At 38.4% G+C, this 18,919-nt stretch overlaps 1 protein-coding gene across 4 annotated transcripts in view; it reads right to left on the bottom strand.

Annotated features, from left to right (window-relative positions):
* The window catches only part of AFTPH (aftiphilin), a 47,381-nt gene that overhangs the window by 17,392 nt on the left and 11,070 nt on the right, over positions 1–18,919 (bottom strand). For all 4 annotated transcript variants that reach the window (XR_008822433.1, XM_056342300.1, XM_056342301.1 and 1 more), the window contains exons 2-6: positions 16,391–18,194; positions 5,355–5,506; positions 4,691–4,817; positions 4,312–4,368; positions 1,883–2,005 (exon numbers count right to left, since the gene is read on the bottom strand). Coding sequence is in view for 3 of the 4 variants with exons in the window: in XM_056342300.1 (XP_056198275.1) it covers positions 1,883–2,005; positions 4,312–4,368; positions 4,691–4,817; positions 5,355–5,506; positions 16,391–18,163 (2,232 nt within the window). In the remaining variant the exon portion in view is untranslated. The remainder of the gene's footprint in view (positions 1–1,882; positions 2,006–4,311; positions 4,369–4,690; positions 4,818–5,354; positions 5,507–16,390; positions 18,195–18,919) is intronic.

Raw genomic sequence — 18,919 nt, forward strand, 5'->3', positions numbered from 1 at the left:
AACTGAAGCCACCAAGCATTAACAGAAGATGAGGCCAAGAAAGAAACTAGGTCTCTGGGGTAGAGAATTGATCATTCATGTCCTGAAACTTTCTGAAAGTCACTTAACTGTGGCCTCTTTGCATTCTTAATGGCTAGAACTCTAACTCATCTCTTCCCTAAAAGCTTATTTTAGCATTTGGTTTTTTTTGACAAAAAGTAACCTAAGGCCAGCAAGGGCAGAGAGATACCATAGAAGCTTCTCGTATGTATTCATGGACCACGACTATTGCACCAAGATGGCCAGATGTCAGAACAAGCTATGGGACAGCATTGTCAAACTGTGACAAGTAATGAGAAATTCTACTGCTGGAGTACCCAGAAGAACAAATCCATACGCGGGGGACAGCAGGATGATACACGACTTTGGTAAGTAGAGGTTCTTATTTTCAGCACTCAGCACTATGACTGCCAAGCAACTGAGAAAACAGCACGTCAGAGATGCTGCTACTTCAGGCTCTTGCAGCTCTTTCCACTGTGTTCGGTGTATGGTTTAATTTATGTTTTCCACTCTGTAAAAAAGGGAACTTTGAACGCTGCAGAAAGCCAGTGAAATTTTCCTACTTTGTTCATATATAGAAATCACACAAGTGATTTCTTCAGCTTAGATGGGTTGCAATAATCATTATTATCTTTTCTAATATCCAGTTCAACTGCTCAGTTCCACAACAGTTTGTGAGAAGCAGCATAGGAAACATCACCGAACATGTATATTACTATATAAAACAACCTCATTCTGAGCTCATTCTACAGTCAAAAAAAATTTCTTCTCTACCACAAGCATGTCACAGTCGGAGTTCTGCACAGAGCAAGAAGCGCAAAGAAATCACTATACCAGAAGTACCTAGTGTTAAGGTTAGGTGTAGCACAAGGATAATTAATTTGGGAATGCCTTCAACCAGAAGTCACAAGCATAGCAGGTAACTAAAGCTGCTGGGCAGATTAAACAAGACCTGTACTAAGGAGGGACACAGCTGACTCTCTGAGTATGTGCCGAGTACCACTGTAGTGACACTGAAAATGCAGCATCTCTGCATATCCCATTAGCTTGTTGACAACCACAAAGTTGCAACACACATGGCATTTAAGTTTTTCTAATATCATATCAAAACAACAACAAAACAGAATTGATGAAATTCAAAAGCTCACTCCTAAACTCCTCTGAGCATATTTTGTATCCGACTTAAAAGACAGAGAAGCCAGCAAACCAACTTTCTCTTCAACAGATAATTATTCAGTGAAGTCTGGCAAAAAGAGCCAGCAGAACTCATAAAAATCAAAAAGTCAGGCACTTATGCTAGTCATAACTGCAGTACCCAGAATTTCTTTGCAGGCAGCTGGGTGGCTTTTTATGTTACTCTGAAAAAGATAGGAAAGGGAAAAAGGAAAAAACATGAACAGTATACGTGTAAATACAATAATTTAGAAAACCTAGTGCTAACCAACAGGTAGAGTAATCTCCTAAAATAAGCTCCAGAAAAAGCAAAGGTGAAGAACCTTATCCAGAGGAAGGATAAGTCTAAAGTTACACCTAAAATTTGTGGAAGTAACTGTCCACTGCCTTTTAAAGCAAACTGCTGTGTAATTGTAGGTATCACCAGGACTCTTAAAATGCTGGCCACCAGCTTCTACAGTCTTACCACAGGGACTCCCTTCCAGTCACACATGAAAAGCAGATCCAAGAGCAGAAATTCAATCTGACACAGGGAATACCTACCCTTTACATACAAGTGGCTTTGAACACACCATCTAGATATTTTAAACATGAAGGAAGAGGCAAGGCATCCCATTGTTTCCCTCATTCTTTCTTTTCCTCTCCTCCCCCTTTGCTCTCTATTCTTTACCTGGAACTGCTCAGATGTACATGTGTTCATCTCTGGTGATACAGGTGGTGTCTGTCCTATTGAAGCTATTTTCTCTGCTGCAGATATTGGTTTCAAAGGTTCCTTGGTAGGCTCTAACATGCCCTAAATAAATAAAGAGATAAATTTTTTTTAAAAAAAATTTCACGCATGCACACAAACACACACGCTTTACATATATTCCACGAACTGCAGATGCAAAAAACTAGAACACACACTACTAGGAGGTACTACCCTCAACTAGGGGCTTGGGGGTAGCCATATCTCTCTGGGACAGTTTCACTGAAAGGGATAGGAGATAGGGCAGAGCAGGGAATCATCCTGGTTCCTTAGGCCCAAGAAACATTTTAGAGCCAGTAACAGAAACCCCAGCACTTAGCCGAAGCTTGCTTTCGACTTTCGATAATGTAATTTAAGCTGGAGGAAACAGTTACTTGATAAGGTTACGTCTTCTCCTCCCAATTGTGTGTAGACTATTCCAGAAGTATCAAATGGACCATTAAAAAGGTACAAGTGCTTTCGTTCCATTTCAACAATTAAGAAATTCAGAAGAAACAAGTCAAATTATCAGTTTGCAGAATGATACCAAGAACAATAATTACTGACATGGAAATAAATGCATTAAAAGACTTTAAAATTAAAAATGCAGTTTTAATTATTTTCTTAAACAAACAGTTCAAAGATAGACAGTACTATGAAAAATGTCTGAAACCTCTGGTGTTCCTGAATAAGACTGAGGGCGAGAAAGTGATCCACAGGAAGACTAAAGTTTGCACCGAGACATGCAAACCACCTCAGAACAGTAAGGTATGAGAAAAGGAAGCCCCAAATAAAACGGTTGGATTTGCAACTAACAAATCCAATTTTAAAATGATTTCAGGACGTCAGCCACCAAGATTAGCTGTCCCCACAAATGTTTCTACACCATATTAGGGGAGCTTAGAATTCAACCACCAGTTAAATCAATTATTTTGGACAGTGGAAAACCACATGAAGTGTGGCAACAGAAAGCAGCAAGCCACTTTACTCCTACCATCATCTCTATCCAGCTTATTGTGTGCAGAAGTATGTAAAAAAAATTTAGCATATAATTAATTAGCAACAACAATCTGTTGCAAAAAATAACTGCACATGCTGCGTACAAACATAGTCTCGCTCACAAATATGTTGCGGGAAGAAACCAGCATTTTTTTATTTCTCTGTAGCAGAATCCCATGCTTACATCCAAAGTGCGTGAGCTGACCCTGATGCATCAGAAAACAGCAGCTATAGAAACTGACTGTAGAAGGCACTCTAAAAAATAAACCTGCAGATTAAATTGGCTAAATATACACCAAACAACATTGTAATCCTTTCATATTATATGGTCAGTCACAAACTGAAAAGTGTACATGTGTTTGTATGTGTATATACAAACATAGGTTTCCAGAAAAAAAAATGTATTTATTCTACTCAGACTAGCAAAAATAGCAAATCTTATCTTCTGAATGTTTTTACTACAGACATCGCAGAGTCCGAAATGCCACACAGCAATTACAGAATATGAGCTTAAATGAAAACAGTTGATCTTACTGCACTAGGTTACTTGAGTTTTCCTTCAATCTACAGAAATCTAAATTATGCTTATTATTTTTATCTAGCACTTGTGGCAACACAACGATACCGGCTATACAATGCTTTTTGTATGCACAAATAGGCTTTTATACATAGATACTTATATATGGGTCCTTTTTTAATATGCCAACAACACTGCAAAGCATTACCACTCATCCCTCTTGACCCAGGGATACTGAGATGCAATCAATTAACAAACAGTCTGTCACAGAAACAGTTGTACAAAGAGGAACGCTCGAGAGAGATGAGAAAACTTCCTACACACATTTCATGTAATACCATAACTACCTAGCAGTTCATCTGGTCTTAGTGCCAGGGCTTCCCACAAGAGCTGATATGAATTGATGCTTTGATTAATTTCAGTGCTCCTTTGTTGTTTTTGATAATCTAGTTTCTCATTTCAAGTTTAAGCTGACATTTTTACATCTATACTTTGTATTTAATAGTTAAAATTCAACAAAAAAATTTTATTGCTGCATACACACTAATACATTACTTCATTTTTTTCTTTTTTAGAAAATGCCTCAAATTGAACTTAGACCCATCTTCTTAGATAAATAGCTTGCTTTATGAAATGAGTAAATCTATACTTTTTTCATTTAAAGTATCTTCTTGCACATGTAATGAAAATTGTTTATCTGATGATTCTTTTCTAGCATTTTTACTGATGCCTAAGCCATAACCATACTTCCAAAAAATATCTTTCAGCACACTTGGTGCTTGATGTCACTTAATATATTTCATTATATAAATGTTGTTGGAACTGTAACAAAAAATAACACACAAAAAAAGCTTACCAGTCCTGCTGCATACATGGGTACTATAACAGGCTGTTTCTTGTTGCCTGTAAAGAGCTGATAAAACAACAACAACAAAAAATTTACTCAAGAATTTCTGTGCCTGTGATGATAAAATTTATTGCAATGTTATACAACTTGTATAGCATTTATTCTCTCATACTAATGTTATGTTAAGTGTAACACAATGGTTAAAAACTAATACAACTTTTAATATTAATAAGGCTTATAAAAAGTTGTCAGGCAGACTGTCATGAAAAGCCATTTTCAGTGCAGCTATGCCATTAAGAGACAAGCATTCATACAAAAAGACTTCCATCTGATCCTACATTTTCAGGAACTCCGTTATTTAGAAAGCAAGTTTTACAGACAGACTCACAATATTTCTTGTGTCGATTCCCAAGGAGCACAAAAGCTTTTTGTTGCTGTGGGAGCCACCCCACTGGTATCTCAGTCCATATGCATCATGGATATCCTGCAGCTCTGTCCACACGTCCATCAGTTCCCTATACAATCCATCATAAATCAAGTTATCAACAAGAATAACAGCCTTAGAAGCCTTAAATATTTTATTCTAGTTTTTAATGCAAGTGACTTATTATGCATCACAATTAAACTTACGCCCAAACACAATACCCAGAGGAACTAAAGCTGCAGTGTTCTCAGAACAACTATAGTTCAGACTTCTTATTGGAGAATAATGTCCATAGCAGACAGGACAAGGCATATTTAGACATCATCATCACATGAATAAATATAGCAATTTATATCGAGTGTAACTAATAAGACATATTCTGATTAAATCCAAGACATCATTTTAAAGAGGATGATACGCTGCTGACTAAGTTGGTATGCTAAGTGAAATACTCCTGGCATACACAGTCACTGAAAACAAGCGTTCTGCTAGATAGCCAATTTTTAATTGATAGTTTTTCAAAATGCTTGAAGAAAATAACTCATTTTTAATTACTGCTGTATGTTTTAATTTCCCAAAGATGACACATTTCTATGTAATTTTAGTTTGTTGCATTGTGGCTTCTTACCCAGTATTTGCTAAAGTCTCCTCAGCTGTCATCTGCTTTTCACCCGCTTCCAACAGATGATTCAAGGAACTTATTTCTTCTTCAATTTCAAGAACAGGCATGGGAGGAAAACAGACTTCAAATATTCGTTCCAGACGACTTAGCAACGTTGTCTACATTAAAGAGAAAAATATTTATGTCAAGTTTTGTTAATTATTCTAAAGAAAAGGGTCAAAAATTATAAAAATAAGTTAAGATGGAAAACAATATATAGCTATACAAAGTTTCACTTGCCATGAAATATGTAACTGCCAGAGGATCACAAGATTTTTTTAAGCACCAAACACAGGCTTCTAGCTACTGAGAAACAGTAAGGGTCTTACTCTCTGCAAACAGAGCTCTTATAGAAGAATCCAGAACAGTTCTTATCAAAGTTACTATGTCATAAATTAGCAGAAAATATGTGCAGCAAGTATTATGCTACGTAAGATGTGTGAAAGTCTCCAAATCTATACATGCTAAGGGTTTTACTAAATACATCTTTTCAGCAAGCTTCTTATCAATCAGTATCATTTCACTTAAAGATGAAGCACTTCAATCCAAGCTTGAGACATAACACTGATTCAGAAAATAGCTTCACTTATAAGATGCATGCAGTTAAAGGTCTCACAAAACTTAACCTGATGTGCAGCAAACTCATGGTGTGATAGCGACTTTGAAAACAGTAAAGAAAAAACTATTTATAGTCCAAACACTGCACACTTCCTAAAAAACTGTTACATCAATGACTTAGATGTAGAAAAACTATAGCAAATGAAGCTGGGGATTATAGTTTATGTTATAGTCAGGTATAATGCAGAAGACCCAAGACTAAGGCATTTAAACATTGTTTGTCAAAAAGTATTTGTAAGATTCGTTTTGTACTTCCGCAGATCAAAACAACGAGAGAGAAATAATTACTCCATGCCTTAATTTCTTGCCCCAAAACCTATTTACCCATTTTTTCACATAAGACATTGCTTGGAGAACAGCAATTCTTCTATTTAAATAAGCAATTTCCCTTTCCTCCCATTCACGATTCATAGCTGATGCTGAATGCTGTGATCCTTCAGGGGTTAAAAACCAACCTTGGGAGTTTCTATCCTAGCCAAATAACTGAAACAACAAGAACCCTACTAACTTTTGTTTTAGCTGCATAAGAAGCCAGCTAGATAGCAGCATGGTTTGCATAACCTCAACTTTTATCAATGTTACTCTTGTCTGACCTTCTTTCTGCTGCCTTACAGTATAAGCTCACACCAAGAACATGTAAATACAAATACTCAGAAGTTTGCAGAAGGGCTACAGATCTATATTTCACTGTTTTGAAACACTAAGCAGGATTTCCTGCTTGTCAAAGCAGTTGCAACCATGTCTTGATGCTGCCATTACTTCAGCAGCCCTTGGGAGAAAGGAAACTTCAGCATCTTAGGAAGGCAGAGTTCTTAAGTTTCACAATGCAGAAAATGTCTCCTGCTTTTCTCTCCACCACTGCCATGATCACTGCTGTTGGGTAGGATAAGGTCTCAGCAATATAATCAGCATATATTGGTCCTAATGATTTCCAGGCATTTTAATTCCACAGCATGCACTGGGCCTTGGCAGATGGATATAATATTAAAACCAAGAAAACGCTCAAACTCCTGTCCCCACAAAACAAAAAAAAAGTGGCCCCCCCTTCCTTTTTTTTTTTTGGACAGGCACTATATGCTTTCTTATTTTCAAGTTCTTCCCTTAAATTTCTATCACTTTTCTCTGTTGTATTTCCATAGAGACACAGAATTTCAGCTTTGTTACAGCTCTATGAACTGTCTCAAAACATCAGATGTATGACTGACATGGAATATATTTTTTCTCCTCAGTTCGACCCATTAAAGACAGGTAAACAGCAAGCTCTTAACATTTATTAAAAAGTACCAATTACAAAGCATGCTCATAAAAATGAAATTAAAGCTTTTTTTAAATGTACTTGGGTTTTTTACCAGAAACACCTGAATCTCTCTTCTTGCTAGGGGAAGAAGACACAAGCCTGGCACAAAAGCAGCAGTTTTATCTTTCTAATTTGGAGTTCCTCAACAGCCACCTTTCCAATGCTCTGCCACCCCACACACAGGGCAGTGCCAGCAGCTCCAACACCTGCTTTCCTACCAGGGAAACAGAAAAGAAACCGAGTAGGCAAAAATCCCATGAGCATCCCACAGCATGTGCCAGTATAGCTATGCCAGCAGAGCCCTCCTGTGGAGATGCAGCATATTCCAGCAGCAATGCTCAACTTACAAACACAAACCTCATACAGAGGTTTTTTGTAACAACTGAAATGATATAAGGTTCAAAGAAGCAAGGCTGGTAGGTGGAAGTTACATATTTTAATTAGACCAACCAATGCAGTTGGGACAAACCTTTATGCACTAGAGTATCTGCTTCACAGTTATAATAGTTATGTGTAACATTTCTCATTCAAATTTTTATTTGAAAAAATTTGCCTCGTCTCTTGTCTCAATTAAGCAGATCACTGACCATGTACATCAGCAAGCATAGTACAGGAAACATAACATGGAGGCAAACGCCGCGTTATCGGAACATCTTGATTCTGTATTGGAGTCTGGATGATGAGTTGGGAACTGGGAACCAAGTCTGTTCAGTCTATTCTATTCAACTGCTAACTGCAAAAAGCCAGAAAATGAACTTGCTTAGAACATCAGCTCTTCACTTTTGCTACCTGTGAAAGAAATGCCTGACAGGGACAACCATCAGGTTCAATTATTTCCAAAGGATAATGTCAAAATGCGTAGTTATACTACCAAAGGATCTGAATTACACAGCGTACCTGACTCACTTTTTTTTTTTTCCTTTCTTCCTTTTCCTCTTCAGTACCTCACCGGTATATTCAGATCATAATGAGTCATGCTCTACAGAATATAGTTTCTCTTAATGCCCAATTATTTTGGCCATACAGCAAGTTACAATACTTGTTACATTACTTGTAGGCTGTTACACGTTTGTTGACCATTTTAGGAAGTAAATTCTACCCTAACATCGCAGCACACAAAAGCATGCTCTACTTAAGTTTTAAAACTTAACTTTGCCTACAATATGTCACTTGCCCTCATCTTACATGAACAGGTGATGCTTACTTCACTTATGTAACACAGCAGTAATAGCGTCCCCAGTGAAAAGGAAGGGGCAGACAAAAGGCATTGGATCACGAAAACAGCAAGGCATTGTGTTTCTTGAAAAGGATCAACACTTGAGAACATGCTGGTGACTAAGAATATGCTCACTTAGGTAATGGAAGAATTAACAGAAACTCCCCAAGAACCAAGCAGCATCTCAGTCAATACCCTATTTCAAATTTCAGCTTAAGAATTGTGCCACAATTTCAGGAACATTTAATTATAGCTTTCTTTACACTTCCTTTCATCTTTTCTAATTTTCCAGAAATGCTTAGCCCTTATTTAATAGGGAAGAACTGTTTCCATAGCAAATCAGAGTAACTAATTCTATGTGTGCAAATGGACACAGGGATGAGTGTGCAAACACACATCTCCCAGGCAGTGGCAATGTCCTAAACTGAAGCAGCCGAACTTGTTCTTCTAATTGGTAATGTCATTCTGTGGTCACAGCTCCCAGGTAGAAAGGGCATTACCAAGATTTTAAAATTAGTGTACAGGCCCATCTTCTACAAACCTCAATCTATTGTTTATATAAAACAGACTGTAAGAAAATACTACTTTTGTTATACACAGTAGTGTCATATCTTTCAGTGTGAAAAATCCTAAAAAAAAGGCAGAAAAGAAAACAAGAACTTTTCTCTACTTTTCATGTCACTAAAGGCATTCAGTACCCAAGTGTTCTCCACTGCCATTTGAAAAGAGTAATTCTCAAAGGCACTTACTGAGGACGTGAACACAGACTACAGCTGCCATTCTAAAAACTGTGCTTCTCCAAACAGTGACAAACTCAAAGCCCCTTAGTTTCTGTGACTGCACAGAAGTTTTTGGTGAGCACTTAAGATATGCAGTAATTGCCACCTGAAACAATCAAAATATCTCAGACTTACAAGTGAGAATGATAACCACAGGATTAGAATTTCTCTCCTTGGCAGTTAAATAGGGGGCAAGATCCAGCCCTCAGGGCTGGAAGGTCGAAGTACTTGGTTTACGGAGTTTGTTTTTCTCTTCTCCACCACAAGACTAGCGAATCAATGAACTCCTTCAACACAACAAATCTGAACTGGCCATCCAGCACACCAAAGCCTCCCCAGCCACCTCCACATGAGCTCAACAGTGACAGGCTGCTGCCCTTCTTCAGAGCTATAAAAAGAGAGGATACTAAAGACAACACACTTGGGCCACACTACAGAAACCATTGACACTAACTGCAGCTCTCACCATATGACTGCTGTAACGCTTCTCTGGGTGAAATTGCAGGGAGCTCTGTGTACGAGGGGGAATCCCCCTGCCCTGAGTCCTCTTGCTTCACTCCACAGTCTCAATCGCATGAGCTGGAGAATAGACACAAGAGCTCATCCAGGGAGTGTCTCGTGCTGAAACCTGAAGAGTGGAGTAGCACTTTGTCCCTCCTTCCTCCCCACTTTCCAGGGGACAGCCCCATTTCTCAATGCAATCCCTTATTTGCCCCTCTCTTGCTTACAGCATCTCTGCTCCAGCAGCCTTCAGAGGTGCTTTAAGAAGGGGGAGAGTCAAAAGCAAGAGCACGCCTTCAGCCCTCCTTTTCCTGCTGTCAGGAAAACAGGCTACGGAGAAAGCAACACTCAAGCTCTGGGCTGTCTGTTTGCATCTATCAAACACAAACCTGGAAGACCTAAAAATAAATGAAACTGGTGTAATAGTTAAATTATTGAGAATATTTGATACTCAAGTCTTATCCGATTGAAAAGCATAAGAAAGGAGACAGAAATTAGCATATGAAGGATCCAAGATGCTAAAATGTATAATTTAGGAAAGGAGAAGTCCATATGGATGTGATCAGCTTCTAGTTAGAATTCAGAAGCCGAGTGAAGGCTCTCACAAAACAGCAGAACAAAGCTTAGGGGCCTGAAGCCAAGAAAAGAAACTGATTAACCAGAGAGAATTTACTTATTTTAAATCATGAACACACTGTTCTGGAGAGTGCCTAACACGGGTATTTATGACCGTTTTAACAAAATAACGCAGAGGTTAAATGAGAAACTCCCTTTGTGAGGTTTTCTAACAATCAAACCATATTTTCCACCAACACATTTGCCTGTGAGGAGCTAAGTCGCCATATACTCCTTCACCATATGTGTATGTGGGTTGGGTGGTTGGTTTTGTTTTGTTTTTTTGGGTTTTTTTTTTGTTGGTTTTTTTTAAATTATATTTTATTTTTTTTTATTTGGGCTTTTTTTGAGTTGAGTTTTTTTAAGTTTTGGGGATTTTTTTAAAGAGCTAAACTACACGACCATACCATTAACATAGGGGAGCTGAAAAACTGATTTTAATGGATGCAATTCATCATAGGGAACACACAAATAAACTTCAGTGGGGTCTCAATATCTTTTGGACTCGAGCATTAAACAAAGCTGAACAGTTACCTAAATGCATATAAGCAAACAAACAAATTACTAAGCTCCTAGTTTAATGGGGACAGTTTTTTCTTTGGAAAATAGATTGCTTAAACTAAGGAACAGCTTCCCTTCCAAATCACAATTTAATTCTTTTTCTGTTGAGCAGGTTTTGCTTAGCAAAGAGAACACCTTCTCAAAAGGAGTAAGGGAAGAGCTACAGGTAGAAAAAGCAGCAGCAAAGCTTACAAAGAATGCTAGTTTAACTTCTCAGGATTCAAATGTGATGGCTTTTCTCCATCCCTTCTTGAAAAGCAGGTAAATTTATGATGGTGCCATAAATTTCTTAAGTAAAAAAATGCAATTATTTCATTTCATGACCACAGGTAATTTATAATGGAAACACTGGTCCTAAACTGAGATTTACAAGCCAGGAAGAAGATGCCACAAGAGCTAAAAGCCTTTACCAAAATTAAATGAGGAGTAAGATTTTTTTTTCACAATAATTTGAAGAATTAAAGGTTGCAATGATAGTCCTAAATATCCTAAAAACATTTTAAAACAGGAACTATAAAGGTCTTGAGCTCACCTACAAAGCAAATTTGAAAATTGAGTGGTTTGAACAAGACCCCTCTGCTCTTTTTACTGTTTGATACAGGAGAGTTATAAACTGCAGGGAAGTTCAGCGCAGAAATGTGAAGCTGTCTCCATCCTTCTTGCTGGAAGGCTTGCACATTTATGCTCCCTCAGTTGCAGAATGTATCAAATCTTGCATCTTCCATGCAGGCAAAGTGAAGTTTAACAGTTACTTATCTAGACTACATAAAAAAATACTTCCCATTTCAGTTGGTCATGTTATTACCTAGTGCTGTGCTAAAAACTATTCAGTCAGGCTCTGAGAGGAAGTATAGCAGGTGAAACTTAACATGTACAAAATGGAAAATAATTTTGTTCTGTGATATATAAACAGAAATGTTAAAACAATGCCCTCACAAACTGTTGGTTTGGTGGTTTTTTGTAAGATCCTCTTAGCCAGCCTGTCCTGAAATACAGCAGTTATGGGGTACTTTTAACAGTCTGGTTTTTACTGTTATTCAGCTGCACATACTTAAGAACTGTGCCATGGACTTAAACTGACTTCCAGACAGATACATTCTCACTGCAAGTTGTTACCCAACTGTCTGAACTTAATTTAGCCAACACTATCTTAATTTATCTTAGTGAACTGGGAGGCTGAAGTCTTTATGGTCATAATTACTTTTTTGCAAGAGGATGACTTCATTCACTGCCCAAGACAAAGTACTCTCTAAGTGACAGCGATCCAGGGTTTTCTTTGTCTTGATGCATACTTGTGGCTTAGTAACTGTGTGCCACCCACACCCTCTGATTAATCTGGAAGGGTAGAGCCTCTGAGCACAGGCTCCCTAATAAGAAGAGGATCTTAAAACCCACTTGGAGGCCTGTTCAGGCTTCCAATCCTCCCTTTCCAGGATTTGTTGACTCTCAGCTAAATCAGGTAAGAGTTTTGGATTTCCAGCCAAGCCACTCCTCCTCCTCCAGAGATGCCTATACTCCTTCAACACCGCTAGGCACGGCTGTATCGCCCACCCACATGGCTGCCATAGCTAATAAATGCTCTTGTGCTTTGCTGCCTAAGTCCTATATATATTCTTAAAGCACAATACAGCAGAGTAACCCTCTCAGCTGACTAATGTTCAACACTATCTCATGGAAAAAGCTCTGCTACAAGCCTTATATTCCTTATAAACATAACTCAGCAGCAAGCTATGTGATCACATAAGAGGGATTAATGTACATGGTACAGTGCAGGTTTGCTCAAAATTAGTTAGATCAACCAGTTCACCCACCACAACATCCTAAACCAGTTTTAATGAACACAAAGACACATCTATACTGAAACCAACTATTACATATTTTTTATCTGAAGACAGGTATGAAATGATGAAGGTATATGCTAGTATTAATATGGATTCAAATAGCAGTCTGCGTATCTGTATCCTGCCTTTGAACCTGGAACCTTTTCTAAGGGGTTACAAATTCTTTCAGTAGTTTTAACTGAATAACATATACCATGCCCTTTTATTTCTCCCCTCCACACAGCACTACTGAATAGAAGAGGTCAGCGTGTTACAAATCCTGCATTGCAGACTGTGTGCAGGATTTGGAGAGCCTAAGACCAAAGGCAACAGAGAAAAGACATAATGATCTTTTTGCTACTACATGTCACTATATAAGGTCATTTTTGTCATTTCCCCCCTTACTTTCTTCTTTTATGTTCTGTATTTTGTAAGAAAAACCGGATTAATTAGTTGAATTCAGGCAAGGTCTAACTTCTAATTAAATGTTATACCAAATCCACACTCTTTAAACAGCTTGCCCGACATATACCTTACAATCAAGACCACATTCAGCAGGCACAAAATTTTGCTGCCACCTCCACATCCAGAATACACAAGCTAAGGAAACAGAAAGAAAAATACAGAGACCATTGGTAAGGGAACTTGAGCTACTGGTAAATAACTTTCATACTGCATTCTGGATGGATGAAAAACACTGTATACATCATTTCCACATTTAAACAGTAATGCTGCTGGCTAAGTATACAAATGCAGAAAACTGAAAAATAAAGAATTAAATTAGGGTCATTCGGTTTATACACCATTCAAAATTATTTCACTACCACATTACAGTGACTCTCCCAGCCGCGACATCACAGATCAAGCATAGAGAGTATCTTGTAAATGATCCCAGTTCACAACTAGCCTAAGCTGAGGTCTCAGTTTTCACTTCTCAAGTGTCTAACACACGCAGTATTTCTCTCTTGCACAGTCTGCTCCCTTTAAGTTGCTAGAGCAAGTACTTTTTTTGATCTGCCAGCAATACATCGATGCAAGTGATCTACTCCTCCCTATCCTTTGGTCAGGGAAATAAAAAACAACTTTGTTTTCTTATCTCTCCCTAGCTTTATTACGCATGCAAGTGTTTCTGCTTTTGCATCAAACAGCTCCAGAACTCAGCTTTAATACAAGAGAAAAAAGTTCAGCAAATACTTTAAAACGCTGTGTTTTGTGGTTTGACCTCAGTGACATCCTCTTATATGAAAGTAAGGATGAGGATCAAAATATGATTTTAATTTTACTAAGATTCAGCACTTAAAGTACTGGGACTGTCTGCTGGCTCATGTTGACTTAATTTATCTCAATGTTTCTAACTGCAGTTTGCTAAACTGTGGCTCAATGACTTAAAACCAAAAGCACTATTTCAGATTAAAAAAAGCGCATTTAAAAAAAAATATTAAAAGGTTTCAATAGATCCTTCCAAAACTCCAAAACTCACAGCACTTAAAGAATACAAAGTAAGTTTTGAAAATGTGAAATTATTGTTTTAAGTTAACGGGGTGGGGAGGGGAGTAGCAACAACCTGTAATTTCAAAGCTAACAAAACTATTACAACAGAAAAAAACATTACCAGCCTAACTTCCTCCACAGCTTACTTGTGTAAAACATTCTCTGCATTGTACTTCCTCACCGGCACTACGTCACTTGATATATCCAAACAGTCACAACTGGCTGCAGCATAAGGAGAAGGAATGACAAAATCTTTAATAGAACTTGCTTTACAATCTAACTGAACCACTCCATGACTTCATGACAGATCACTGAAGAACCTCCATTGTAACTTGGCTTTTATCTTTTGTTAAGGCAGACTTGGGGAGGGGGAACAAATCCAATAACTATAGAAACTCTGAAGGTTTTGCTTTTATAAACATCTACATTCAGAAGCGTTTACTTTTGAAACGGCATCATAAAATTATGAAAAATTTTAAGTAAAAATAAATGGTTGAAACCTTCAGACTATCTCTTAACAGCATGATCAACCAGAAAAATGGATGACTTACTAGAATCATCTCCCCACCTATTTCTTTGTTAGATTCTGGACAGTCTTTCAAGTGGCAACAGGAACAATTTAGATTAATAGCACTAATGACCTTAGCACTCTCCAATTTTATGGGTGAATGACCAACAGAATAGGTAACAATAGATTTGTGCTTTCAACTTGAGAAATGGATTCACGCATTCAGGTGATGATGAGCAAGGTTTTGCATAGGCACAAAAATCCACATGCAGGTTCCCTTGCAAGCCTTTTTTTGGCTCACGAAGCCCCTTTGAAATTTGGTGTGTCAGTCATTGCACAAAACAGCAGGCAGGAAGTGTTGGGAGCTGAGGCTCACACCTTTTAATGTGACAAGAAGTCAGCACTAAGTCCCAAAAGCTCCATTCCATTTGCTGATGCTCGCAAAGCTCCAGCTGGCACAATCTTCTTCTGAAAAGCTATTTCACCTGTCACTGTAGAAAACCGGAAGAGGGACGGCTGTCACCAAGCCTACACAAGGGGTCCTGGAAGAAAGGACTTACCTAATTTCCTTTTATTGCCGGAGAAGATCCAAACCTTTCAGACACACACTACCACTAAAACCCTTTATTGCTGGCGCTGCTACATGCTTCAAAAAAGACAGAGCATACTCTAAACTACTCACATGGGATGACATGATTAAAAAAAGCAACACAGAATTTTAAACTCAAATTCTTGTTCTGAATTTTGTAAAAGTAGTATTAAATACTTAGTAAAAAATATATGAACAGGTGCAGATCGCAAAGATGACTGTTGAAAAGACTTTGGAAGGAATTTTTTGGGGAATTCATACATACTTAGGCACTAAAGCAGAAAACCAAGGGGACGGGGGTAAGAAATAAACCTACCTACTTCACCCTCCCCAAAAGTCCTGATTAGAAACAGCTGCTTTAAGACATCATCAGTTCTGTATTTGTGATGTTGCTATAATGTGGAGCTTCCCACAATTAATGGGACATTTCAAATAAGTTCAGTGGCAAACTTCCCAGGAGTTGGAATAGCAGGGACAGAATTCCACAGGTTGTATTTTACCATGCTCTCTGCTCTAAACAAATGAGGGCAGCTATTTACAAACAGAGTCATTATTTTTTAAGGTTTTGAAAACATGATAGAGAATGGTGATGAAAAATTTTGGGAACCAGTAATCTTAGCTTCCAGTAGCACCACTATTTTAGAGAGTGCCCCCCTAACAGGCAGTAAACTACGAAGCAAAGGAAGAACTATTACAGGTCCTGAAACGTTTATGATGGCTTATTCCTTTGATCAGTTTATGTAAAGAACCACATGTAATAGTCAAAACAAATGCATACAAGTTGCAGCATACTCTGCTCATTTTTCCGTGGATAGTAACAGTGCAAAAGATAGAAGATGCAAACACAGCATACTATTTCATACCAACCCGTCTCACCCACCAAATTAAATCCCTCCCACAAGACAAACAAGAACTATTCAAACATCTGTTGTACACAGAAGCAGGAACCAGGAAGAACTGTATGCACAAGAGCAGAACAAGACTGAACAAAAATCAAGAACACCTTACCTGAACTGAAGGTGCTGGCTCTTGAGATTGCTTATTGGTAGCTCCTTGGAAAGATGCTAAAGCAAAATTGTCAGTCTTGTGTAATACTGGACCATCAATTCTGGCAGATGCATCTGTCCTATGTGACTGCCACGTCTCTTTTCTGTGATGAGATTCACCAGCTTGCTGATCTCCAAAGGCAGCCCAGGAACAGCTGTCCTTTTGTTCATCTTCAAAAGCATTCCAGTCTGTAGCCTGGTTACAACCTGCTGAACTGAAGTCCGCAAAGTCGTCAGAGTACTGAAAAGCAACACTCTCGTCTTGAGGTTTTGGCACTGAATCAAAGTCTCCAAATTCACTATCATCACCATTTCCTACCTCAGTAGTATGCTGGAAGTCTAAGCCAGAAGTTGTATTGGTAGTATCACATTCTAAAGTGTCAGCAGTCTGACTTAGTTCAGCCTGATCCAACTTTGCTGGTGGCTGAGAAACAGTACTCGTGTCCCTGAATTCACCAAATTCATCATTATGTTTGCTAACATGTGCAGGCTGTTTGGAAGTTCCTTCTACAACTAAAGCATTTATCAACTCTTGAGTGTTAACGAAGGGGAGAGATGCACTGCTGACTGAACCGAAATCACCAAAATCATCATCATGTGTGTCACTGCAAGCTACAACTTCGATACTACTACCACCATTCTTCAAATCTTTAGAATCACCTGATTTTTCTCCTGCAAGATCACGGCTTAGGCTTTGGGTCTTATCAACCCTGATGTCCTCTGTTCCTGAAGAGTCATCAGGCCTAGTAAAATCTTTGCCATTCTCTATGCCATGCTGTCTTCTCCTCCCGCTGTGTTCTCCATTTTCAGTAGTGCATATTGAACTTCCAGTTGTTTGAGATGTACTAGAAATTGCAAATTCATTATCTTCCAGTGCTGAGGGCCCCTGTTCACAACTGATTTCTGAAGTGCAAACCTCTTCTTCAATACGAGTTACTCTGTTTATTCTGTTGTTCTCCTGAATGCTCAGAGAGTCTCTTTCATTAAGAACACTGCATATTGTAGGTCCTGTTCCCTCTAAATGGATTGGTTTTTTGTTTGAGAATGTAGCAAAATCTGCAAAGTCTTCACCTGAGCTAGGCATTGAGTTCAAATTTTGCTTGGTACTACAGGTGCTAATGGTTTTCAGTCCCTTTGTGTCACTGATACCATCTAGATCTTCTGTTCCCTGAGGATTTACAGGGTCTGATGCTGCAAATCCATTTGTTAGAATCTCTAGACATGGAAGTTTCTCACCATTACAAGCATCTATTTGCTCATCCTGGATCTCAACTGCTATACCAGTTCTAACAACATGAGAAGAAAACCCCTCTGATTTCCCAGTGGTGTCTTTCTGTTCCCCTCTTTTGTTTACATCTTCTAAAGCAGTACCTGAAGTTCTACACTTAGATTTTTCTTTGCTGGCACTAGTAGCTGACATATCAGAAAGATCCTTACTAAGAGTAGGAAGCTCTGCAATGCAGTCTTTAACATTTTTAACAGATGTGAAAGTTGCAATGCTAGCTACATTGTCAGAATAATCAGAATAATCAAGTGGGATGAAATGATTTGTGGGTATAAATTCTTCCTTTGGATGACCGTAGTCTGCCGTATCAAAATCAGCAAAAGCTACACCAGCAGTGCTTACACCAGAAAATCCTCCAAACTCTCCAAATTCATCTTCATCATCATCATCGGCTCCATTGTCTAATGGTGGAGGGGATGAGGAGTACATTCGAATAATATCTGGTTCCATTGTTTAGTTTCACTTCAAAGTTAATGCATTTCTGTAATAGGGAAAAAAAGAAGTATATTAGAATTTGCCTAGCTGTTGTCATCTTTTATTTTTCCTATTTCATGTTTTGTTTTAGAAGTGTGCATATAGGTCAATGTCCATATTGGATATGAGAGGCACATTCCCCAAACCCATCTTCTAACCGATTCTTTTATTTTAAAAGTCACAGAGAATCTACTAGGGACAGTTCAATCCTCTTGTAAACTACTACATGATCATATTCTCAGCAGACAGTGCTGAAACATGAATACGAAACACATTTGTCTTGAGCTGTTGTGCAACACACTGACACAGCTGAACTCAGTTTTAACCCATCAGTTCTCTACCTTCTGTCACCAGCAATTCATAAAATAGCCAATGACCTGGTCCACCTTTTGCCACACTCATTTGTGTGCTCAGCTGACTGTGACAGAAATTAAGCCACTTGGACTGTGCCACAACAATCACGTACATCAGGCACCTTCAGCAGCACCAAAGATTTTGAAAGATGTTCCCATAGGCTTTGAAACTGTAAAGAAGCGGAGGAAGGAACTGCTGTTATAATCACTAACTATGATCTGCTGCCCTACTGTTTAAATTTTTTTCCTACCAATTTATGGGTTTCTGTTAGGTCTCCCTGTTCTCTGGTTTTTGTAATGCTGCCTCCACAGCTGCTGCTGCCAGCCTGCTTTTGTCTTATGAACCGCCAGTTGGGAAATGCCATTGCTGGTGCTCGCA

The sequence above is a fragment of the Falco biarmicus genome, chromosome 6 (assembly GCF_023638135.1).
Source record: "Falco biarmicus isolate bFalBia1 chromosome 6, bFalBia1.pri, whole genome shotgun sequence".
Lineage (NCBI taxonomy): Eukaryota > Metazoa > Chordata > Aves > Falconiformes > Falconidae > Falco > Falco biarmicus.